Below are 25,980 nucleotides of genomic sequence, written 5' to 3' on the forward strand. Positions count from 1 at the left end.
ATGGTTATACCAATAAACCATAATCTTGAGCTACTCAGTTCTTCCCTTGTTATACACCTCTGGAAGAATGTGATAAGAGCTAAGGGTTGTATTCAGTGCTAGTCCTACTCAGTGAAGAGCCACTAGAGTTAATGATCATGGCTATTACATGGAGGATATGGCTATGTTGCGTGGCAAGTGAAATGAAGACACTGGACACATTATTTAAGGTTAATGGGCGTAAAAGGCCACAACTTTATTGATTACAGGAATAGGAAGGTATTAGCCTTAGGCATTGGCTCCTATCGACTACCCGGCGTGGAGACCGGGAAGGGTTATCCACCAGCCGTGGGAGTCCTGTTGAAGTACGCCAACTAGGATCCCACGGGTGTCACCGCTCGGGGGCATGCCGTGGGCCCTCACCTCCCTAGGTTTCGGACAAGGCAACACCCCCCGGAGTCCTCTACCGGACTACCGTTTTCATTGGGGAAGGTGATGGCGCTTCTTTCCCCCCTTCATTTGCATAACAATTACCCCTGCCAATGCCTAACCGCCAATACCGAGGAAGTTGTGACGTTTGCTACGAGGTAGGCGAAATAACCAAATGGCTGGAAGTGCGCCAAGTTGGAAAAATTCCTACCAGGCCCCTTGCGGTGACCAACCGGAGTCCATAGCAAGGTCAAAGCTAGCGAAGCCTAAAGGGTGGGTGGGATGGGAAAACCGGGCAGCTGGAACGGGGCAAAGAGGGCGGTCCCTGGGCACGCCGGCCTTAAATGGGCTAGGCCATGCCTCCCCAGCCCACCGATTGGCGGGCCGGGTCGTAGGCACGCCCGGGGATTCCCTCGTTCTCGCGGGGGCTAAGAGCCAGCCGCCGCGTGAGTGGGAGGGGTGGGCCCGCAACCCCACCTCCTCTCCAGCTCGGAAGTGGCTTTCTATCACACTCAGAGGAAGAATGTCTTCAGTTGGTGGGAATTGTGAGATGCCAAGCGTGCTGTTGCACCGGGGTCCTGCTTACAAACTTCCCAAAGATTGGACCCTTTGAGAAGAGTATGGTAGACCACGTGGCCTTTTGGCCTGATCTAGCAAAGTTCTCCTGTTCTCATTTTTCTGGAAGTAATAATAAAATAACCATAATTTATTATTTATACCCCACCTATCTGGCGGGGTTTCCCCAGCCACTCTGGGCTGCTCCCAACAGAACATTAAAAACACGATAAAACGTCATACAATAAAAACTTCCCTAAACAGGGCTGCCTTCAGGTGTCTTCTAAAAGTCAGAGAGTTGTTTATTTCCTTGATATCTGATGGGAGGGCGTTCCACAGGGCGGGCGCCACTACCGAGAAGGCCCTCTGCCTGGTTCCCTGTAACCTCACTTCTCGCAGTGTGGGAACCGCCAGAAGGCCCTTGGAGCTGGACCTCAGTGTCCGAGCTGAATGATGGGGCTGGAGATGTTCCTCCAGGTATACTGGACCAAGGCCATTGAGGGCTTTAAAGGTCAGCACCAACACTTTGAATTGTGTTCGGAAGTGTACTCGGAGCCAAAGCAGACCTCTCAAGACCGGTGTTATGTGGTCTCGGCGGCCGCTCCCAGTCACCAGTCTGGCTGTCGCATTCTGGATTAATTGCAGTTTCTGGGTCACCTTCAAAGGTAGCCCCACGTAGAGCGCATTGCAGTAGTCCAAGCAGGAGATAACTAGAGCATTCACCACTCTGGTGAGACAGTGCGTGGGCAGGTAGGCCTCAGCCTGCATACCAGATGGAGCTGGTAGGCACCAACCTCATTCCTGATGCTCCTTTAGTTAAAAAATAATCTCATACTACAGCTGCCTTTCCTTTTGCTCACACCAAACAAGTCACATACTCATTTACAGCTTGCTGTGCAGAAGGCTTTGTGATAAGTGGGATGTCAGTCCCAGATTTAAGAACTATCATGGTTTTCTTTCATTCACTGCTTTGGGTGATCTCTGTTTTTGTCTCCCTCAGATGATGTATCTGGGCTCAGGTCTTTGCTGTGTAGGTGCGCTAGCCGGGTTGTCCAGTCAGAGCACCTCTAGACTTGGCAATGCTCTAGGAATGATTGGGGTTGCTGGCGGCATAGCAGCTACGTTCGGTGCTCTGAAACCATCCCCCGAAGTGCTGGCCCAGATGTCTATGGCCATGGCTATGGGTGGAACCATGGGTGAGTACTGTCTGTTGTACTAACTAAACCATGGGTAGGCAACCTAAGGCCTGGGGGCCGGATGCGGCCCAATCGCCTTCTCAGTCCGGCCCGCGGATGGTCAGGGAATCAATGTGTTTTTACATGTGTAGAATGTATCCTTTATTTAACATGCATCTCTGGGTTATTTGTGGGGCCTGCCTGGTGGTTTTACATGCGTAGAATGTGTGCTTTTATTTAAAATGCATCTCTGGGTTATTTGTGGGGCATAGGAATTTGTTCATTTCCCCCAAAAAAATATAGTCCAGCCACCCACAAGGTCTGAGGGACAGTGGACCGGCCCCCTGCTGAAAAGGTTTGTTGACCCCTGAACTAAACTATTGAACTTAAGCAGGAAGCACCTGGTGCTTCTTGGAAGCACTCCTGCAATGAGAAAGTCATTTGCAGTGAACAAGCTACCAAAGAACGGCTTTCTGGCCACTGCTGTTCTTCGCCTCCAATGTGCAGATACAAGGGAATATTGTTTTACTGTTTGCTGTGTTTTCTAGGTACAGGTAAAAGGTAAAGGACCCCTGGATGGTTAAGTCCAGTCAAAGGCGACTATGGGGTGCAGAACTGCTGACCTTCCAATCAGCAAGCCCAAGAAGCTCAGTGATTTAGACTACAACACAGTGTTCTAGGACATGTTTTCATTTAATTCAGGGCATTTGCAAGCCCCAACAAGCTGACCTTAATTATGTGCTTCTTAGATCATTCATGGATGGATGGATGGATGGATGGATGGAGTAGAAAGATAATTGCACCAGCCGTTGGAATTTATGTACAAAGCAGTAGATGTTGGTCCATTAGGGTGAACTGGACACTGCCCCACAAATTTCAGAGGTCCTTCCTCTGCACCTTTCTGAACACACCCATTATTCTGTTTAAAAGTGCTGTTGGGCTGCCATAATAACACACATCTGTATGGAACAAGTAGTTTGGGAATGTGGTTCCTGCAACCATCAGCTGCCCAGGAGGCTCGGGGACTTTGTTTAAGTATTTATCCCAGGGATTTCTCTATTGCCCTTTATCAAAGCATCACAGGGCAGTTTACAAAATTTAAATATCACAAATGCCTAATATAAGGCTGAAATTCCAGCATCACTCACCTGGTTGGGAGTAAGCCCAACTGAATGCAGTGGGACTTAACTTCAGGACTGCATGGTAAAACATGAAAACACTTTGTGTGCAAAGGAACAATATCTTGGCCCTGCGCATCTGAACAGGACTGAAGCTGCAGAGTTTCTTTCTCACCACTATAGCAGCATTCATATTGCCCCAAATGAACTGTCCAATGCTGTATACAGTGGTACCTCGGGTTATATACGCTTCAGGTTACAGACTCCGCTAACCCAGAAATAGTGCTTCGGGTTAAGAACTTTGCTTCAGGATGAGAGCAGAAATTGTGCTCCGGTGGCACGGCGGCAGCAGGAGGCCCCATTAGCTAAAGTGATGCTTCAGGTTAAGAACAGTTTCAGGTTAAGTACGGACCTCCAGAACGAATTAAGTACTTAACCCAAGGTACCAATGTATTTTTTGAACTAGTTGACAAAAAGTGACTAAGTGTGATTATTTCCAAAGAAAAATCCACAAGTTGATTCTTCTTACTGGTTTATGGGGCCCCTGTATGCTGCTCTGATCTACTGTAAAAGATAAAGGGTAAAGGGACCCCTGACTGTTAGGTCCAGTCGCGAACGACTCTGGGGTTGTAGCACTCATCTTGCTTTACTGGCCGAGGGAGCCGTACCGGATGTCAATGCCTTTATGAAAATTTGAACTATTGCTACTGCAGGTAATATGAAGACCTCACTGCCAAGGCATCAGTGATCCATCAGTCAGTGTGTTAAGCATCTTTTGGGACTTAAGAGGTATATTTAACTCCAAAAGGTGGCAGTCTTGACTAAGAGGGAAAATGACAAAATAGAGAAGCAAGATATGTATGTTTTAAACATAGGGGGCATTTCCTCTGGAGCCAAATTTGCAGCCAGTTGCTATGAAACAAAGTAGTTTTCGTGACACTGGTGTTTATGAACTTTTGTTATGCTACTTTCCCAAAGTCTGTTTGGCCCCCACAAGGCCAGGCATCCCCCAAGCATATCCATTCTAAATTGTAAAATCAGCTTGCATGTTTTTGTTTGTTTTTTTTTAAAAATAGTTTTGTGAATAATCCCTCAGTGAACATAAATGGAGGACAAAATAATGAGAACCTATTCTGTACCCACAAAACCCAAGTTCTTGGAAATGTCCTCTAGAATTCTTTTGGGTGGAATTTTGTTCTGTGTTTTGCTCTTTACCAGGACTGAAATCCCTTTCCAACAAATATTGATATATCTTGTGCCATTTTTAAAGGATGGCTAATAATAGTTTAGAAATCCATCTCAGTCTTAAAAAATTGGCAGAGCAGAATCCCAGTCCAGCTTTTATGAGTCCTCTAAGAAGCATATAAGAGACGTGGGTGGCACTGTGGGTTAAACCACAGAGCCTAGGACTTGCCGATCAGAAGGTCGGTGGTTCGAAACCCCATGACGGGGTGAGCTTCCGTTGCTCGGTCCCAGCTCCTGCCAACCTAGCAGTTCAAAAGCACGTCAAAGTGCAAGTAGATAAATAGGTACCGCTCCGGCGGGAAGGTAAATGGCGCTGCTCTGGTTCGCCAGAAGCAGCTTAGTCATGCTGGCCACATGACCCGGAAGCTGTACACCGGCTCCCTCGGCCAATAAAGCGAGATGAGCGCCGCAACGCCAGAGTCGGTCACGACTGGACCTAATGGTCAGGGGTCCCTTTACCTTTACCTTTAAGAAGCATATAGAGCATACAGAACTCACTGCCACCCCCACTCTGTGCAGTAGCAAGATTTCAGGGGGGTTCCGGGTGCCCACCCAGGGTTGGTGTTCCTTTGGAGAATTGAAGACGCAGCAGAGACTGTCATAGCTTTAAGAAACATTATTTATTCACATGATTACACCTTCAGTCTGCATGGAGGGAGTCCAGATCTTACAGCATGGTCATTTCAAGAGGGACTTGTACAGCACTGGAGTCCAAGGCCTCTTTCCCAGCCACAGTCTTCAGCCATCCTGCCCAAGATGGATCACCCCCTTTGTTCTCTCCTTCTTCCCAACACACCTTGCTCTAAAGACTCTTTTCCTGTCATCTCAAGCACACACCCCATCATCATAGCAACCTCTGTCTGCCCAAGCCCAATATTCCCCTTAAATGGGCCATCAACACCTTTTGTCAGGGAAGCGGGTGGCACTGTGGTCTAAACCACTGAGCCTCTTGGACTTGCCAATTGGAAGGTCAGCAGTTCGAATCCCCGCAGCGGAGTGAGCTCCCATCGCTCTGTCCCAGCTCCTGCCAACCTAGTAAATCCGAAAACACGCCAGTGCAAGTAGATAAATAGGTACCACTGTGGTGGGAAGGTAAGCGGCATTTCCTTCCGCTCTGGTTTCTGTCACAGTGTCCCGTTGCGCCAGAAGCAGTTTAGTCCTGCTGGCCACATGACCCAGAAAGCTGTCTGTGGACAAACGCCGGCTCCCTTGGCCTGAAAGCGAGGTGAGCACCACAACCCCATAGTTGGGTTCAGTCAGAGACTGAGCACTGTGGTTCTCAGTCTCAGAGTATTACGTAAGAAGAGCTCCAGTTTTATCCCAGGATTCCATGATACATTTTCCAAACAACAGTGTCCCGTGTCTATTCCAAACTTTAAATCATAGCTAAGTCCCTGTAGGAACAGACATTCATTGTAGAAATAGACAATACCGGTAGGAAGTGGGTATGGTTATTTATGTCGGTGGTTTTCAAAATTTCTACCTCCAGAGAGTTCTGTCGATGCAGGCATGCCTGCCAAGAAACCCTGGCACGTTGCAGAGGATTCTGGGTGTTCTTCCAGGGCAACCTCTCTCTTTGTAGATCACTTCTGGCTAAGAGTGTTAGCTCTCCACATCACCCTGCTGGGACTGAGGGTGCCCCAAGACACACCCAACCCTCTGTTGCTGAGCATTGCAAGGATATAGTGGACAAACTGTCTCTCAGGGTTATTTGTTTGCCATTATTTATCTGCTCTTGACAATGCCCTGTTATGCTTCCAAGGTAGCCCAGGACACCCCAGGAAATTGCTTGAAAATTACTATTTTATGCCATAGTTTGATCTTCCAGCTATCCTTCTATTTAATACAGTCCGCCAACTGCAGATCGCTCTCCCACTCTCCTTCCCCTGATGGGGTTGTGGTTCTGACACCCTATTTTTGCTCTGAGTTCTTTAGATGCTGTTGCCTTGAGAGAGGTTCTTGCGACACCTTCTTTTGGGAGAGGGCTTAAAATAAGTTTGCAATTTCCTATTATTTTGTCTTTGCACAAAAAAAGGGGGGGGGAAATAACTTAAGAAAGTAAAGTAAACAGCCTTTTGTTACTTAACTGGCTGTTTATGTTTCTAAGACGGTATGAAATACAATACAACATTTTCTTTAACGACAACAACAAAAATATCTTGGATCTAAATTGTTTCCTTTTGCAGGTCTCACCATTGCGAAACGGATTGAAATTTCCGACCTTCCTCAGCTTGTTGCTGCATTTCACAGTCTGGTGGGTTTGGCAGCAGTTCTGACGTGCATTGCAGAGTACATGATCGAATATCCACACCTTGATGTCCACCCTTCTGCTAATGTTCTCAAAACAGTGGCCTATTTGGGCACCTATATTGGGGGTGTAACATTCAGTGGTTCTTTAGTGGCATATGGAAAACTACAAGGTACGCTCAATTATTTTTATTTTTATTCCCTGCGGTTTAGACACCCAAAGTTACGGCGTACAACCTTCTGCTAGGATTTCCAAAGGCTTTTAGAGTTAGGAACTCTGTTCACGCTGAATTTCCGTAAGGATTGATGCCAGCCTTTTAGAAAGAAAGAAAGAAAGAAAGAAAGAAAGAAAGAAAGAAAGAAAGAAAGAAAGAACCTTTGAAAATTTTGTGGCTTGGTCCCAAGATTTGCTGAACAAGTAAATTTTTGCTTCGGACACAGCAATTTATTTGCAGAGTAGCTGTAGTGTCATAATATTACAAATTGGCATTGTGTGAGTTATGCAGTCACAACAAGGACCAGCAAAGAGTAGCAGACCAAGTGCTGCACTTAGACTCGAAAAGACCTGGGTTCAAATCCCTGATTTCCAGAAATCTCCTTGACAAAAAGCAGGTTAGTGGACCCAACAAACACATATCCAGCAGGTTCTATTAACACTCTGCTGAACAAACCTCAGTCTTAAAACTTAGGATCACAGGACTGGAAAGGACATCCAGATTAAAAACCCCAAATTGCAATAAAATATTAACATGCCAAAACATTAAGCCTCAATACTGGTTTTTCCCTCCCTAGGTATATTAAACTCTGCTCCGCTTCTTCTGCCTGGTCGCCATTACCTGAACGCTGGGCTGTTGGCAGCTTCAGTTGGCGGCATGATTCCTTTTATGCTAAGCCCCAGCTATACGACCGGCATGGGCTGCCTCATAGGAGTTTCAGGACTCTCCTCCATCATGGTATGAACAGAAATGGAAGCTTTGGGTTTGAAGGAGGGAAAAGGTGGGGCAAGTCAGGAACCAGAGGTGAGGGCAGAATTGGGTCAAGAGGGAATCTGGTGAGTGTTAGAATTCCTGTTCCATGATTGCAGTCATGGGATTTTTGTCTATCACATAATGGTATAAGTTTTGACTCCACAGAGTGGGAAGTGTCGGAGACAGGATGTTTGTGTTACTGTGTTCCATGAAGTGGAACTATTGTCCTTTGTTTTTTTTCTCTTTGCTGTCTGATGCTAGAGAGAGAGGGAGCCATCTTGCAGTGCTCCATGTGTGTTTATATGTAAATAAAGTAGATTAGCCAAAATGCTGAGTTGCTGAGGTCTGTCACGCATGATGCGCAAACTCTGCGGATCCCTATGTGTGCCGGTGTCTGTTGGCATCGGTCGTTGTGATGTTCAGGTTGAAGAAAGATTTTGAGGCTCCTGAATGAACAACCAGGAGGGAGAGAACATGCCAGTTGGACATGTGTCTCTGCCAGGGTCCTACTCGAGTGTAGGCCGAACTCCTGACAGTGAGTTGGGGCAGAATCTTCTAGAACAGATTGGTAATGGTAGGAGGATGGAGTCATGGACACTGGACTGTGAAACAGATTTATTAGGCAGTGAGGCTGGCACAAGTCTAGTGAGCTGATACTGTGCAGTTCGAAAAATGGGAGAGGGGGTCAGATACATTAGGCGTATTAATTAAGCACTTAAAGATTAAGCAATGTCAGGGACGGCATGTACACAAATTATAAAAGGGTAAGATGTGCTCAGTCTCCGTACTGAAAACAAACTGCCCAAATTATATTTTAAAAGCCCTTCTTCTTTTTGACTCGAACCTCCTCCTCTTCACCTTCATCTTCAGGCAAGTAACATCCTTGTAAAGTAGCCATTTTGTGTGTGCCTATTACAGTTACTGTACGTGTTAAGTTGTGGGTGAACATATCAGACGACACAGCGATTCTTCAAACAGCTCTTGTTTATTCAGAGGCCAGAACTGAACTGAACTGAACTGAACTGAAGGGTTCAGTCAGTCTGCTTATATAGAGCTCCAGTACAATGTAACTGTAACAATTTTCTAAAGCTACCCAATCACTGAACATCACTTTCGATCCCTTATTTGCATAACTATCTACAGTATCCCCCTGCTGGCCCAGGGTGAAAACTTCAGTACATAACAGTACGAAGACAGATTAATAAATGAATCATTGCCGTATAGGTAGATAAGTACAGATTCCTTTGAAGAAACCACTGGTACGGGATGTAAGCAAGGAGCAAAGCATGTTTTGTATTCGTTCATGTTCCTCCATCTCCTTTCTATAGTGTGGGTTGTCAAAGAGGGGAATTTGTTTAGCTGGAAAATCTGCTTTTAAAAGCAACCCTCTTGTCATGCTCCTTGGCGAGTCAGACAATGGGGTTGGTAGTAGGTTGGTTTTTTTCTTTGTTTTTAAGTAAGGCCAGCACTGAAATATACTGGGTTTTTAGACCCCAGTACGTATTAACTTGCCAGAATGTGGTTTAGCTGGTTAGCAGAGTGCAATCATGGAACATCAGCTACCCTTGGCATGCAAATATATTCCAGACAAAAAGGCTGGGTATAAATTTAGTAAACAAATAAATAGCAGTGACATAGTCTGCACTGTTGATCACAAACAAGATAATTTAGGGTATATAATTGCTCCTGGACCCTGGGGTGGGATGGAGAAGCAACTATTTTGATGTTGCTGTCGTTCAGCCCAATAAATCATATTGTTTTCCCTATTGCGTGTGTAAGAAATATAAAATAAGTCAGACTGGTTTTTTTAGTGTGGTGGTTGGGCCGCCAGCAAAGGCTGTGCTGTGCTGCCTATTTTGAATTTCAAGCAAGGTAGCACAAACTTCTCCCACGAATATCCAGCGTCTGCTGAGCAATACAAGATGCAGCTGCGGCTGGAAGGGGCTGGCGATGTTCCGAGGACTCCGCAGAGCCCTCTTCAAAATAGTTGAGCGGCTCTATAGAAATTCCATGAAAAAATCCAGTGCAACCCCTTCAGGATCCCACAAACCACATCTGCAGGGTTCCAAAAACTTCTTAGCTGCGGGCTTTATGGTGAAATAAGCTACTGGTTTAATCAGTCAGATGTTATTGTAATCCTAGATTGGAGAGAGAAAGAGAGAGATAACAGTATGAGCCAAGAACGGGCTTGATGTAGGGTTCCCAAATGTCTGTTTGACGTAACCAAGATCTTTGGGTAGATGCTTGCAATTTTCTTTTTTGGGGGGGGGTAATAATTAATGCCCTTCTTTTGCACCATTCAGACTACTGTGGCTGTAGTACACTAGGAAATATAGGGAGCATTGTAGTAACACTGTCATGTGAAGGAGTCAATAGGTTTTTGGGAAGGACAGTAAGATGGGCAGATCAGAAGAGTCCTTATTGGCACTTCTAGATATTTAATTGAACTGTCCTCCATTCCAATTGCCAATGCAAGGCATATATGGCTTTTGCCATAGAAATGGAACAAAGCACCTGTAGAGTGGACTGTCCAGAGTCAACCTTTACTTTAATTACTTAAAGCACTTCTTCTTCTTCTTCTTCTTCTTCTTCTTCTTTGATCACTCGTAGCCGAGTAAGATTGTCTTCCATAAACAAGGTCTTAACAGTGAGTCCGTAAGTGACTGTGGAGGCCAGTTCTGGATCCACACGTCCTTCCACAGTGGGGACATAGGTTTCCAGGCAGGAGTTTGCCAAGCGTGCCTTCCTCTTAGCACATTCCCCCCTTTTGCCCAAATTTTGAGCATCTTCAAAGCCCATTGAAGACATAGGTTTCCGGGTGGGAGTTGATCACTGTGTGGATTTGCCAAGCGTGCCTTCCTCTTATAGCACGTTTCTCCCTTGCGTTCTGAGTTCAAGTGTCTTCAAAGCGCATGACACCTTTGGTAAAGGCTGTTCACCAACTGGAGCGCTCACATGCCGGTGTTTCCCAATTGTTGGTGTTTATACTACAGTTTTTTAGATATGGCTTGAGAGAGTCTTTCAACCTCTTTTGTTTAATGCTTTCCATTTTTAAGTTCGGAATAGAATAGTTGCTTTGGAAGATGATAATCAGGCATCCACACAACCTGATCAGTCCAACAAAGTTGATGTTGAAGAATCATTGCTTTAACACTGGTGATCTTTGCTTCCTCCAGTACACTGGCATTAATTTTACTTAAAGTGCTGGCCATGTATGACCGCAGTCTTTGTTTAATCTCTATGCCTCACACATACTGCTGATTAAACTCCCATTTCTTTCCTCCCCGCTCCTTTTCTTTCTAATGTGGACCTTATACACTCTTGCTGTTACTTAAACCTGACCTACGTTGGGTTCACCTTCCCTTTTTGGCACGTGAAAATGGCAGGGAGTAACCCTGACGGCAGCTATTGGTGGAGCGGATATGCCTGTGGTGATCACTGTACTCAACAGCTACTCTGGCTGGGCCTTGTGCGCAGAGGGGTTTCTTCTGGACAACAACCTGATGACCATTGTTGGAGCCTTGATTGGTTCTTCCGGAGCTATCCTGTCTTACATCATGTGTGTGGTAAGTAGGGGGAGGGGAGAAATTTGAATCAGTTCTCCTTTGAAGGTGAACGTGTCTAATTTGCGCTTTCCAACCAGAGAACTGAAGGACAGCCAACCTGTGAAACTCACACTTCTCCAAATTTTGCCACGCAGTTCTCCAGCCAAGTACAAAAATGCATATCTACTAGGGTGAAATGTGCATAAGAATGCACATCATGATAATATATATATATATATATATATATATATATATGCATTACAGTAGAGGAATTTGCTTTGTGAAATTTTGTATATTGGGCAAAACTGCATACAGATGTGTATATTAGGAGAAATCTGCAGTAGAATGCCAGTGAATTTTCATGAACTTTTAAAAAAAATATGTGATAATTTGTTTTCCTTCAAAAAAAATGCAAACTGATTTGGGAATGCAGAGAACTGAACTTAAGATTGGAAAGGCGAAAAACTGAGAGAAACCAAAATATACAAGATTCACTGATCCCCAGTATAAGATGAGTATAGGCACCCCGTGGTTGGTGTGTTTTCATTTTTCATTTAGCAAGGCAATAATTTCATGACTACCCCACTTTATCTAGCAGCTGGAGCAACCCAGCCAGATAGGCAGGGTATAAATAATAAAATTATCATCACCGCCATCATCTTTAAGTCACTAGGTGTCAGCTGCTACATCATCAATGTCCTTGTGAGGAAAGAGTACTGGAGATATATGCTGGGTTTGTTTGCTGTTTTGTCATTTTAAAAAATCATTTACAAATATACACGTTGAGGAGGGAAAACAGGCCAACCTCTCTCCCTGTCATATACACACACAACCTGACAGGACACTTGTCTCAGCCTCCACATTGGACGATGTACAGTGGTACCCCGCAAGACGAACGCCTCGCAAGACGGAAAACCCGCTAGACGAAAGGGTTTTCCGTTTTGGAGGCGCTTCGTAAAACGAATTTCCCTATGGGCTTGCTTCGCAAGACGACAGCCCATAGGGAAATCTCCGGGACAGCGGGGAAGCGCAGCGCGTCTTCCCCACTGTCCTCGGACCTCCTCCCGCCGCCCGGCTTCGGAACGAATCTCCGATGCCGGGCGGGGGGGGGAAACGCCTCCTCCCGCCGCCCGGCATCGGAACGAATCTCCGATGCCGGGCGGGGGGGGGGAACGCCTCCTCCCGCCGCCCGGCATCGGAACGAATCTCCGATGCCGGGCGGGGGGGGAACGCCTCCTCCCGCCGCCCGGCATCGGAACGAATCTCCGATGCCGGGCGGGGGGGGGAACGCCTCCTCCCGCCGCCCGGCATCGGAACGAATCTCCGATGCCGGGCGGGGGGGGGAACGCCTCCTCCCGCCGCCCGGCATCGGAACGAAGCTCCGATGCCGGGCGGGGGGGGACGCCTCCTCCCGCTGCCCAGCATCGGAACGAAGCTCCGATGCCGGGCGGGGGGGCGGGGACACCTTCTCCCGCCGCCCAGCTTCGGATGGCTTTCCTGAAGACTTGGGGTGGGAGGAGGGTTTTCCTTCCCACCGCCAACATTCAGAATGCTGTTCTGAATGTTGGCGGTGGGGAGGAAAAGCCCTCCTCCCACGCAAGCCCCGGGAACAGAGGGAAAGCGCTGCGCGCCTTCCCCTCTGTTCCCGTACCTGTCCTGAAGGCTTGCGGTGGGGAGAAAAGCCCTTCTCCGCACCGCCAGCCTGGCAAGCGGTTTCCCTAGGAACGCATTAATTGATTTTCAATGCATTCCTATGGGAAACCGTGCTTCGCAAGACGAAAAACTCGCAAGAAGAAAAAACTTGCGGAACGAATTAATTTCGTCTTGCGAGGCACCACTGTATCTAGCCTTGCTCTACAATGTCAATCAGTCATCAGTACCCATTAATGGAAAAAGGGGGACCTGTGGCCCTCTGAATGTTTCTGTATTACAACTCTCCTCATCCCTCACAATTGGCCATGCTGGCTGAGCTTGATGGGAATTGGAGTCCAACAACACAGACCTCTCACCGCTACATTATAGGAACAGGTTTAGGCACTGCTTTTTTTCTAAAAAATGTTTAGGGGAACTCTCATTTTCCTATTCATATTGAAATACTGCCCCCCAATGAGGCCAAACTTAGATTCACAAAATGTTTAGGGGTATGCATACCCCTGCATTCCCCCCTCCCCGAAAAAAATGCACTGGGTTTAGGTATTAACAAAACAGGCTGTGTGCAGTTATAGTGTGTAACAGTGGTTTGCTTTCCTTATCTATAAATAAGCATTATGACGAAATACCTAACCATAGTTGATCACAAACCAGGATATGAAACCATGAGTTTGAAAGCAATGGGTTGTAGCCAACAAAATTCTACTCAAGAATAGACCCATTAAAATTAATAGACCTCAGTTAGTCCTGTCCATACTCTGAGTATGACTAATGTGGATACAATCTCGTGGCTTTAATTAACCATGTTTAAGCATTCAGTAAAGCAATGGTTAATGTAGTTTTACTGCCTCTCCATTCACCCCAGGTGGCAAGCAGATATCCCAAGTGGTTTTGGTTAGACCTGACATTTGCTAATATATGTCTAATGGTTTGTCCAGGCCATGAACCGATCTTTGCCAAATGTCATTTTGGGTGGATACGGTACAACATCCACGGCTGGAGGAAAGCCCATGGAAATAGTTGGAACACACACTGAAGTTGGAATCGATCAAACTGTTGACATGATCAAGGAAGCTAATTCGATCATCATTACACCTGGTAAGAGTTCAACAATGCTTTATTAAATTGTTTAGTAGTTATGCACATGGGCTATGAAAATGTTTTTGCTGAGGTTCTTGTTCTGCTGTTATCTGTGCAGTTCCCAAATATCCATATTTATTTTCCCAATTAACAAATAACTTTTCACTATATGGAATGCAAAGGTAAGCAATCTCTAATTACCTACTTGTTAAAGCAAATGCTGTTAGTCACCTCAGTCTCTGCTGACATCTGTGCCTCAGCTGAGATGATTAGAAGATCATATGAGGTGAGGTTGGTTGGGCCACTTAGTGGTCAAGGCTGAGAACTGAACTTCAGTTGTGTGCTGAGACAAACAAACAAGTTGACCTGGAATGAGTCTGTACCTCAGAAAAGTGCGTAATGTCACTGACCAGAAATGTCCTTTTCTAAAACAGTGGGAAGGAGGCTTGGATAAATTTCTGAAACTGAAAGCTGATTCAGGATGTAAGAAGGCTTCATTTTCCTTTCTACCCTTTGTTCATTGCATGCAGCGCTGCTTTCCATTCCACCGGAGTTCATCTTCTGCTAAAACTGCATTACTTGTCTTGCTGTCTGCTCCGGCAAAATGATTTAACTTATGTAATTTACGTAAGAAATTACGTTGTCATTATATTATTCCACTGTATTCGTTCCACTGCAAACAAAAAATAATGCAATTTGGGGGACATGGATGCAATCGATTATGTATCGTTTGCAGACTAAAAACGACAACATCATATATCGATGTTATTAGCTGGATTGATTTCTGTTCCAGAGAGGGGGCAAATAAGCCAGCATTGGCAATTTCTGCTCCCGTTTCTGTTTTTTGTCAGAATTCTCTGGCATCCCTGGAGCTAACTGACAGTTCTACCAGATTCTAGATGGTGAAGGTTCAGACTGGGGTGGAGGAAGGGGTGTGTGGTGGGTGCAGGCCGCCCCAGGTGTCACCACTGAGGGGGGTGACAAAATGCCGGGCAGCACTCACCATGGGGCCTGCAGCGTGCCTGAGCCGCACGTCTCTCAGTGGCTTGGGCACGCGCAGGCGCCACACTGCCCAAACGGTCTGCCTGCTGCCTTCCCCCCAGCTGTAGGGAGACTGGGAGAAGGCAGGCAGATTCTGGAGGCCCTGCCCCATCCCGCCTATATGGGTGGCTTGCCCCACTACTGGGTGCACCACACCAGGTACCCGAGTGGCTTCCTCCACCACTGGGTTCAGACGCAAACCAGAGTTGAGCTTCTCTTCTTTCTCCAGCTTAGCAAAAAAAAAAAAAAAAAAACAGGAATAAAGGCCCTGCTTTACCAAGTCCTTAGGAGGGTAGTCTCTCAGGAGCTCAAGTTCAGGAGCTTCAAGAGGAGAATGGGTTTTTCTATTTTGTCTTCAAGAAGAAGCCACCTGTCCTCCTGTCGTTCCCATATATCATGGCCCCCTGAGCAAGACAGAGTGGGTGAGGAAAAATCAGGATGGTGCCAAAGTCATCTTGTACTCTTCTGATGCCAGCTTCTTTTCTGTGTGGCAGAGCTTGAAGGGCATAAATGACACCTGGAGTTGCTTCATTTGGGGACTTGAACATGCATTCTGTCTGGAATAGACTAATAGCTCTTCTGTGGCGCTTCTTCTTCATTATTACAGGGCTGGGAAGCATAATGACTCCAGGGGGTTTGATGCTATCCTGATTTTTTTGTCCATTTCCAAGCTACATTATTTGACCATGAGACACTGTACCACGTGGTCTTTGAATTCTCCAGAAAAGCATTCCTCCTCTTATTTTTATAGGAAACCAAAAAAATATGTCCTACTGGATGAGTCTGAGTTCATAGCAAAAAAGAAACAAACCAAAAAGAAGATGCAAGTCACTGATCTCATTGACAGGGAAAATTCCCCTGCTAGGGGCACTGAGTTGTTTGCAGGAGCATTCAATTAAACCAGCTGGTGGTCTTGGCAGGACAACTTCAGCTTGGATGCTTGAGCCAGGCCTATCTCTTCTTGGGCTCTGATAGTTCAAACCTCTTGCAGGAACAGAAAATGAACATGTTGAAGTCCATTATTCCCCATCTAAACATACTGCTTTTGAGGGAGGTGGGATGAGAGAGAATGAATTTAATACTTCAGAGATGTTTTTTCAGTCATGCTTTAAAATAGGGTTACCAGACGTCCTCGTTTCCCGGGGACAGTCCCCGGATTTGCAAATAAGTCCCCAGGCAAATTCCGTCCCCGGAATGTCCCTGGATTTCATCTAATGTCCCTGGGAAACGCATCAGCGGCAGTCTCTCAGCACCCCGGAGCAGTTGGTATTGGCTGGCTTCAGGAGCTGCTTGGAAGTCCCCATATGGTGGTGGTGCAGGGGCTCTAAGATGCAGCTTCCGGGCTGCCTCCACCTTCCCTGACCCCAGCAACTAAGCTGTGAAGGGAGGCTTCATGCTGCCTATCAGAGCTTGCGTGCAAGCAGGAGGGGACAGGGATCTCTCACTTAGGCAATGGGAAGCCTCGCTTCCCAGCTGAGGGATCTCTGTCCCCTCCTGCTTGCACGCAAGTAGGAATGGGATTGGGGCTGTTCCGAAGGGAAGAGAGGCATCACACTGCCTGAGAGATCCCTGTCCCTCCTGCTTACACGCAAGTAGGAATGGGATTGGGGCTGTTCCGAAGGGAAGAGAGGCATCACACTGCCTGAGAGATCCCTGCCCCTCCTGCTTACACGCAAGTAGGAGTTGGGATGGGGCTGCTCTGAAAGGCAGTGTGAAGCCTCCATTCCCAGCTGAGGGATCCCTGTCCCCTCCTGTTTGCACGCAAGTAGGAATGGGATTGGGGCTGCTCTGATGGGAAGGGAGGCATCACGCTGCCCGAGCCTCGCCGCCGTCGCTGCCGCTCTTGGTCCTCCTTCTCCGCCTTCCATGTCTGACCCAACACGCACCACTTCCCCACCACCACCACCAAAGAACCAACAACTCAGGGGCTGCCCAGGCTCATGGAGAAAGGAGATAGAAGCCTCGAAGGAAGGGGAAAAGTGGTGGTTGAGGTCAAGGCGGCGGCCGCCCCTCTGCCACCACCATCGCTGCAGCATCAACATCCCAAACTTGTAGTATTTTATTGGTTGGTTGGTTGGTTGGTTGGTTGGTTGGTTGGTTGGACCCCCGGATTCATTGAAAAAAATCTGGTAACCTTGCTTTAAAATATATATTTTACATGCTTGGAGTGCTCAGATATTTCCTCCTGGTCATAATACCAAAATTCCTCTCCCTCAAGAGATGGGAGAATTTTGTGCAATGAAAGTTTGTAGGGGGAAATTTCATCTGGAACTAAAGACTGAGTTCTGAATTCAACACTGCAGAGTGTTTGGAGGGCTGGGAATCCTCTGGTTGTTTCCTAGTAGGGTTTTAGCAGTGGGTTGTATTGGTTTTCTTTATGCTACCCCCAACTCCATTTGCTCCTAAATGTCTGTCTTAATTTTCATACCGTTGGGTTGATGTTCTACGATTGTTATATACTCTGGTAAGACTTTTTGCTTATTTGTGGGCCACTGTGGACCCTTGGTATATATTTGCAGCCAGATAAAAGGGCCCCAGAATCTTTGTTTAAATCTAGGGCTGGCAATGGTGGTCAGAGTAGCTGGGGGCCTGGAAACTCCTAGCACTGTTGCTGCCGCTGCTGGCTCTCACAGCTGTCTTCTCTGAGCATGCAAACAGCGACCAGAATAACTAAAGATGGAGCAGCATTTTCCCATTTCCCCCCAAAAGGGGGACCCAGACTTGGCCCCGTGTCAGTGGGGGTGGGCCCAGCTTTTGCCCAAGGATAATAATTTATTATTTATACCCCACCCATCTGGCTGGGTTTCCCCAGCCACTCTGGGAGGCTTCCAACAGAATATTAAAATACAATAGTCTATTAAACATTAAAAGTTTCCCTAAACAGGGCTGCCTTCAGATGTCTTCTAAAAGTCTGGTACAGTGGTGCCTCGCAAGACGAAAATAATCCGTTCCGCGAGTCTCTTCGTCTAGCGGTTTTTTCGTCTTGCGAAGCAACCCTATTGGCAGATTAGCGGATTAGTGCTATTAGCGGTTTAGCGGCTATGAAAGGCTTAGCGGCTAAAAGGCTATTAGCGGCTTAGAAAAAGGGGGGGGGAGCGAAAAAAATCGCAAGACTCGCAAGACGTTTTCGTCTTGCGAAGCAAGCCCATAGGGAAATTCGTCTTGCGAAGCGCATCGAAAAACGGAAAACCCTTTCGTCTAGCGGGTTTTTCGTCTTGCGAGGCATTCGTCTTGTGGGGCACCACTGTATTTGTTGTTCTCTTTGACAAGAGAGGGCGTTCCACAGGGCGGGTGCCACTACCGAGAAGGCCGTCTGCCTGGTTCCCTGTAACTTGGCTTCTCGCAGCGAGGGAACTGCCAGAAGGCCCTCGGAGCTGGACCTCAGTGCCCGGGCAAAACGATGGAGGTGGAGACGCTCCTTCAGGATGGCATGTTCTGGTGCTTGGCTTGCCAGGTGATGAGGGAACACACTGAACTATGTTGCCTAGAGTGTTCTAAACCTAAAGCTTTCCACTACTTATTGGGACAGTGCGCAGTTCAATTTACTGCCCCTGAATATGACACAGACTGTGCAAGACATGCCAGCTACTCTCTTTGACAGAATAGCATAAACAAAAAAAAAGGGGGGGGGACACCATTTTTTTGTCCCACGAGTTTTTAAAGTTGCACCACACGAAAAGACAACAAATGAAGAGGCGCTATTGGAGAGATGAGTGTTAAAGGGATAAATGCGAACATGCACTTTGAGATGTGCTGCATACACATACCATACATTTAAAGCACATCTATTTCCCCCAAAGAATCCTGGGAACTGTAGTTTATTAAGGGTGCTAGGAACTACAGCTCTGTGGGAGGCTAAACTACAGTTCCCAGGATTCTTTGTGGGGAAGCCATACGCTTTGAATGTCGGTGTGTATGCAGCCTTAGATTTGGTTGGAAATTCAGACCTGGGAGATATTAAGCAAGTGCTTAAGCTCTGATTTCTTTTCTCTCGTCATTATAGGTTGGGGCCTTTGTGCAGCGAAAGCTCAGTATCCTATTGCTGACATGGTAAAGATGCTTAATGAACAAGGGAAGAAAGTCAGGCAAGTGTGATCAATATGCTGGTATAAACAGTTTATATTACTAATAAGAAAATTAGCTTTAGTCCCCGGAAATCTGGTATGATCTACAACCATTAACTCTACAGTAACAGCTTTGATGGCGCTCTTATGGAGTGAGATAATTCTTTAAAAAGATGACCTTGCTATGTGGAGGCATATCATAAGATCTGTTTGTATCTACCCTTCATTCATGATAAATGGTTGGCCACTTCTTTTCCTTCTGTCTTTATTCTCCTCCTTTCATCTCGTTTCTCAATTACTGGGTCCTGCTAACGAGAAACTTCATAAAACTCAAACTCATAGCTAACAGCAGCAGTTGTTTTTTGTGGTAGGGAATGAGTTGCTTGTACAGTGGTACCTCGGTTTAAGAACAGTCCTGTTTATGAACAAGTCTCTTTACGAACTCCGCAAAACTGGAGGTAGTGTTCTGGTTTGTGAACTTTACCTCGGTCTAAAACGGAAACCGAGCAGTGGAAAGACACCAGCAGCGAGAGGCCTCATTAGGGAAAGCGCACCTCGGTTTAAGAACGGATTTGGTTTAAGAACAGACTTCAGGAACGGATTAAGTTCATAAACCAAAGTACCACTGTACTCATGTTGTGGGTGCCAGCACAAAATGGCTACCCATGGCAGCAAAAAAAAAAAAAGTGACTGTACTGTGTGAGTACCATCACGAAAGGCCACTGGTTAACAGAACAGAACAAACGGCTTTGCTGGTTCAAAAGGTTATAAAGAGTCAGTCCAGTGTATTGGAGAGCTATTTTATGATGAGCTACACCTACTGAAAGCCCTGTCTTCTTTTGCACTGGGCCACACTGGTCATGCAGCCATGAATGGCACAGAGCATCTACACATTAAAAATAGTGGCAACTTTTGCACATTTTCTCCTCTGCACCCTATTGTGCTCTGCCACCACAACAAATAGCAACATGTTCCTTGTTATTTATTTATTTATTTATTTATTTATTTATTTATCTATCTATCTATCTATCAATCAATCACCTTTATAGACTGCCTTTCTGCCAAGGCATTTTGTGCTTCCTAGGCTGCCGGAAGTCTACATTTCCCTCCATCTCAGAACACTGCCGTTCCTCCATTAGGAATACAGGTAGCTGACTTAAACAGAGTCAGACCAAGTTTCATGATTGTTATCACATCTAGTTTGGCTGTTTGAGTTCTGGACATGGATGAGGGACATGTGGATATGGAACCCTGCTTAGGTATGAATCTTACTAGGAGTAATTGAGCCAATAATAATAATAATAATAATAATAATAATAATGTATTATTTATACCCCTATCACCTGGCTGGGTTTCTCCAGCCACACTGGATGGCTCCCAACAGAATATTAAAAACACGATAAAACATAAAACATTAAAAACTTTCCTAAACAGGGTTGCCTTCAGATGTCTTCTAAAAGTCAGATAGTTGTTTATTTCCTTGACATCTGATGGGGAGGGCGTTCCACAGGGCGGGCGCCACTACCAAGAAGGCCCTCTGCCTGGTTCCCTGTAACCTCACTTCTTGCAGTGAGGGAACCGCCAGAAGGCCCTCAGAGCTGGACCTCAGTATACGGGCTGAACGATGGGGGTGGAGATGCTCCTTCAGGTATACTGGGCCGAGGCCGTTGAGGGCTTTAAAGGTCAGCACCAACACTTTGAATTGTGCTTGGAAACATACTGGGAGCCAATGTAAGTCTTTCAGACCGGTGTTATATGGTCCCGGTGGCCACTCCCAGTCACCAGTCTAGCTGCCGCATTCTGGATTAGTTGTAGTTTCTGGGTCACCTTCAAAGGTAGCCCCATGTAGAGAGCATTGCAGTAGTCCAAGTGGGAGATAACCAGAGCATGCACCACTCTGGCGAGACAGTTTGCGGGCAGGAAGGGTCTCAGCCTGTGTACCAGATGGAGCTGGTAGACAGCTGTCCTGGACACAGAATTGACCTGTGCCTCCATGGACAGCTGTGAGTCCAAAATGACTCCCAGGCTGTGCACCTGGTCCTTCAGGGGCATAGTTGCCCCATTCAGAACCAGGGACCAATTATACTCTCTTGGCCTAGCGTACCTCACAGATATTAGCAGAGTGACTGAAAAGGATCAGACCAGAGTCCAGAGAGAAAAGAAACTGATCCTAATTTACTCAATGTGAGCTGAATAAAAGCAGCACATAATATGAGGATAAATAAACAGAACTTTTTTCTTTCATAGGGTACATAGGGTAAAAACTGATTAAGAAGTACTTTTCCCTCCTACACTTGCAATTGTGAAAACTCAGCTGACACTTTCATACTGACACTTAACTCCCAACAAACTACAGCCTCCAGCCAGTTGGAGTTTGCTGTCATTCAGACCAATAACAGACCTAACCCCTTAAGACTCTCGCTGAATAGTTCCTGCTATTGCACTTCTCACAATAGGTTCCGACCATCTGTTTCAAGCTAAGAACGGTGCTCACCCATTGAAATTGCCTTTCACGAATGCTGGCTGCCTTTGCTACCCATCACTCTCTCCTTAGTGGTTCAATCAGGAGGTAGGCAAGCCTGGAGCTGGCCTGCCGCCGCCTGCATAGCATTGCTAACATTTATCAGTTTCTTTTTATTAGTTCAGCATGTCTTGGACGCAATGTGGCCATTCCTTTTCTCTCTTTGGTTCCAGGTTTGGCATCCATCCGGTGGCAGGCCGTATGCCAGGGCAGCTGAACGTTCTGTTGGCAGAAGCCGGTGTCCCTTATGACGTTGTGCTGGAAATGGACGAGATAAATGAAGATTTCCCAGGTAAAGAATGAGGGTGGAGAGAGGAGAGAGAAATAAATAAATAACAGTTTATCTTTTAGTTAAACCATGCTGAGAAAGTTAGTTGTATTGTGTGCTTTTGCAATTAGGCCAAAGAATAATCATGCTGTCTCAAGTGCTATTTTCCCTTGTCTCCTATCCTCCTCTGACTTCTCCCATAGAAGCTCTCCAGGTATCAACTTTAGCTGAGCCCCATAGCAATCTTTTTTAAAAAAATAATAATATTTATTATTTTCCATACATAAACATAACAGAAGAAAAAGCCAACAATAATAAAGAAAAAAGAATTAAACGAAAAAAGGGAAAAGAAAAAAGAACATAAAATACATCAAATCACCACATAAACTGAAACTTAATTAATTACTCAAAATCCATCTTCATAAACATATTACTTGACTTCCTCAAATCTCTTCCATCTGAGTTTCTTAGTAATTATATATAGCAGTTTCCAATATCATTATTTCATAAAACAATTATCACAGTCATAATCATATTTCCTAACTTTTCTTATCGTACATTTTCTTATTTGTTTATTTAATCCCAATTTAATCCTAGGCCTAATTGATTCTTTCAAGTGATTACATATCTTTAATATTACAATATTTATTCAAATAGTCTTTAAGTTTCTTCCAGTCTTCTTGGTATTCCTCTTCTTTCTGGTCGTGGATTCTCCCGGTGAGATCAGCCAGCTCCATAAACTCCATCATCTTCATCTGCCATTCTTCTACCGTTGGTAGTTCTTGTGTTTTCCATTTTTTGGCTAGTAAAATCCATGCAGCAGTTGTGGCATACAAAAATATGCCACAAGGAGAAAGGCCTCTGGTTTCTTCATAAAAGTATATTTCATCATTTTTTTTAATTCATTATAATTTTTTCCCCAGAAGTCTTTAACCTTGGAGCAAGTCCACCACATATGATAGAAAGTACCTTCTTTTTCTTTACATTTCCAACATAAATTATCACAATTGTGGTAGATCTTCGCCAATTTAACAGGGGTTAAGTACCATCTATACATCATTTTCATAACATGAGCCCCATAGCAATCTGCACCAGCTACACACCTGAAGCCTACACCCTAGGTGTACTACTATTTGTTCAAACCTCTCTCAGTGGCTTTGGGCCATCATATTGCGAGCATCAGATTTTCAGAGGGCTATTCTGGAAAGCGGTTCTGCTTGTGTTGCATACTTTCTCAGCTGACTTCAGAGGTGGTCTGCTTCCCCAGACTTTCTCTTCTAGAATGAGCTGAGAGATGCAAGAGCCTTTTGATGTTTCATTGGGGAGGTCAAGTTTTATAGCGTGATGCTGCTGGACAAGAATTAAATGATCGAGCTAACAATGCATCTATGAATCAGCAGCTTACAGCTGTCAAGCTGGTGCTCCAGCAAGTCTCCTGCGTAAAATCTCTTTAAGCAATGAAAGAAGCAGAACACTTGTGGGAATCAGAAGGCAGCCAAAAAGAGAATGGAAAAAGGAATTTCAAAAAGGAGCTCGGAAGTAATCTCAAGCCTCCCTCTTAAAAATCTGTGCTTTGAAATGAAAGTGTCCCCCCACCAAAATCCAGATGCTCATAAATTATAATTTAAATTATATAAATTAATCTTACCCTTCCTATTTCATTAAAAAGGCTGCTACTTTCATATTGCAAAACTGATCTAGGTAAACCATCTGGGCCACGGGCATCATATGAAAAGTAAGCTTTTGAATCGAGTTGTGAATATTGAATCTCACACTTCTTGGGTTCAGCTAATTGAGAAGATTGCCCGTTTCTTCTTTGGAAGAGGGCATGACATTAAGTCATGACTATTCCTTTATAATAATTTTCAGCTGTCAATCAGAATTCACTGTTAGTCCTTCAGTGAAGGGACTTAACCCTGTGAAATTGGCTAGGCCAGTGCAGTAGAGACTACTATCCCTCCTGCATCATAAAGGTAAAGGGACCCCTGGATGGTTTAATGTATGACCCAGGCACTCAGCAGAAGGGACAAATTGTGTCAATTTCTTCCTGTTTGTTTGAGGAAGAGAAATAACATGCATAAGACTCATGTGCGATTGAGCATCAGCATGGAGTGCCTAAGTTTTCTGTTACAGCTGATGATGCACAGCTCTACTTCTCCTTTACATATGCAAGTGTTCTAGATTCAGGTAGGTAGCCGTGTTGGTCTGACACAGTCGAAATAAATTTAAAAAAAAAATGTCCAGTAGCACCTTAGAGACCAACTAAGTTTGTTCTGGGTATAAGCTTTTGTGTGCATGCACACTTCTTATACCCAGAACAAACTTAGTTGGTCTCTGAGGTGCCACTGGACAATTTTTTTTATTTATTTCATCTGCAGGTGTGGCAGGTGTGGCAGTGGAAGTGCTGGACCATTGTTTTGCCTCAGTGATGGACTGGATAGGAGGCAATAAACTGAAGCTCAATCCGGATAAAACTGAGGCAGTGTTAGTGTGGCAGGTGCATGAAAGATTTCCTGCTTTTGATGGGGTTACACTCCCGCTGAAGGAGTGGATATGCAGATTGGAGGTGCTTCTGTTGTTATTGCTTGAGTCTCAGGTGGCCTCATAGTGCACATTTAGATGTGGTGGCATGTGCCCTAGTTGGCTTGAGGGAGTTTTCCTTCAGATGTTTGGTTGAATGTCTCCCTTCCTATGTACAAGTCCTGAACTAAGAAAGACAAAACCTCTCTGTTCCTTTCTCATTGTTTCTGTTCAATTTCTTTATCAGGTTTTCTTTTCTCTCTGGCCTCTGGATTTATATGTTTATAAGATTTATATGCTTAGATGTTTTATCTGTCTCCGCATCCCAAGGGAATTAAGCAGTTGTCTGCCAGCGAGTTTGAAAGTCCTGACAAAAGACAGTAGCTTTTCAAGTTTCTGAAGTGCTGATGAGTTTTCTTCTGCCTCTCAGACACAGATCTGACTTTGGTAATCGGTGCCAACGACACTGTGAACTCTGCAGCACAAGAAGATCCAAATTCAATTATAGCTGGTATGCCTGTATTGGAGGTCTGGAAATCTAAGCAGGTAAGTAATGGCAAGGGATTGATTCTTTTGTGATAGCCTCCAACAGAATTCCCTTTACATCTCAACCCATGAGAATCGGGCACAGGTTCCTCATTATTGATGGATCCTTGGCCTTTTCTGACAGGGCTAGTCTTACGTCGTAAAGAACATGCCTTTAATAAAGGAAGAGGATTCATAAGACTGTATTATGGCATGTGTACTTAATTGGCTCTTCTGTCTACTTCACTTAGTTACGGGTACTTATGCCCAGTTAAAAATGGAAAGGTTTCCACTACAGTTTAGGGTTGCCATATTTCAAAGAGTAAAAACCAGGACACCCTGAAAGTTGTTGATCTTTTTTAAGGAAAACCCCAAAAACACAATTTTTCAATTGATTTGGTTCCCCCCAGACATCAATTCCGCCTTTGGAATTGTATAGACGTTTGGCAGCCCTACCAAAGTTATCTTCCTTAACATTTCCATGTCTAAAGCTTTAAGGCACTTCAATTCACAGCTGTATGTGGTAATATTCCAAGGTCTCTTTAAGTGCTTGAATACTCACTTTTATGGAGTTGGGCCACGTAGAATTGATGATTTCAACCATATAATAATTAAACAATCCATGGCCTTTTAAATTGGGGCGGTGGTATTGTTTTTGTTTATTATGGTATGTATTTTTGTGTTTTTGTATTGTGAATAATCCTGTGATCTTCGGATGAAGGGCAGTATAGAAATTTAAGAAATAATGATAATAATATGGTTTCAGAGTAGGTACACTATGATTGCTTGAGTATCTCTCTATTCATGCCGCCATTTTGTTTCTCCGCCAGGTCATTGTCATGAAGCGCACCCTGGGAGTTGGGTATGCTGCAGTTGACAACCCCATTTTTTACAAGCCCAATACCTCAATGCTGCTTGGTGATGCCAAGAAAACCTGCGATGCTTTACAAGCCAAAATTAGGGAATCTATTTCTACCCATTAGTATTCCGTGTTTTGTGTAAAAACACAGGGCACCAGCCACCCAACAATAAACCTTGTTTAGTACCATT

General features: G+C 45.2%; 1 protein-coding gene across 1 annotated transcript in view; it reads left to right on the top strand.

Moving 5' to 3' along the window:
• The window catches only part of LOC308462563 (NAD(P) transhydrogenase, mitochondrial-like), a 78,036-nt gene extending 52,056 nt beyond the window's left edge, over positions 1-25,980 (top strand). The window contains exons 14-22 of the mRNA XM_080980329.1: positions 1,964-2,159; positions 6,688-6,921; positions 7,541-7,701; positions 11,103-11,282; positions 13,850-14,009; positions 19,036-19,117; positions 21,791-21,909; positions 24,836-24,951; positions 25,761-25,980. Coding sequence (XP_080836455.1) covers positions 1,964-2,159; positions 6,688-6,921; positions 7,541-7,701; positions 11,103-11,282; positions 13,850-14,009; positions 19,036-19,117; positions 21,791-21,909; positions 24,836-24,951; positions 25,761-25,913 — 1,401 coding nt within the window. The 3' untranslated portion in view covers positions 25,914-25,980. The remainder of the gene's footprint in view (positions 1-1,963; positions 2,160-6,687; positions 6,922-7,540; positions 7,702-11,102; positions 11,283-13,849; positions 14,010-19,035; positions 19,118-21,790; positions 21,910-24,835; positions 24,952-25,760) is intronic.

This window comes from Podarcis pityusensis, assembly GCF_964106645.2.
Source record: "Podarcis pityusensis genome assembly, chromosome: 14".
NCBI classification, from domain to species: domain Eukaryota; kingdom Metazoa; phylum Chordata; class Lepidosauria; order Squamata; family Lacertidae; genus Podarcis; species Podarcis pityusensis.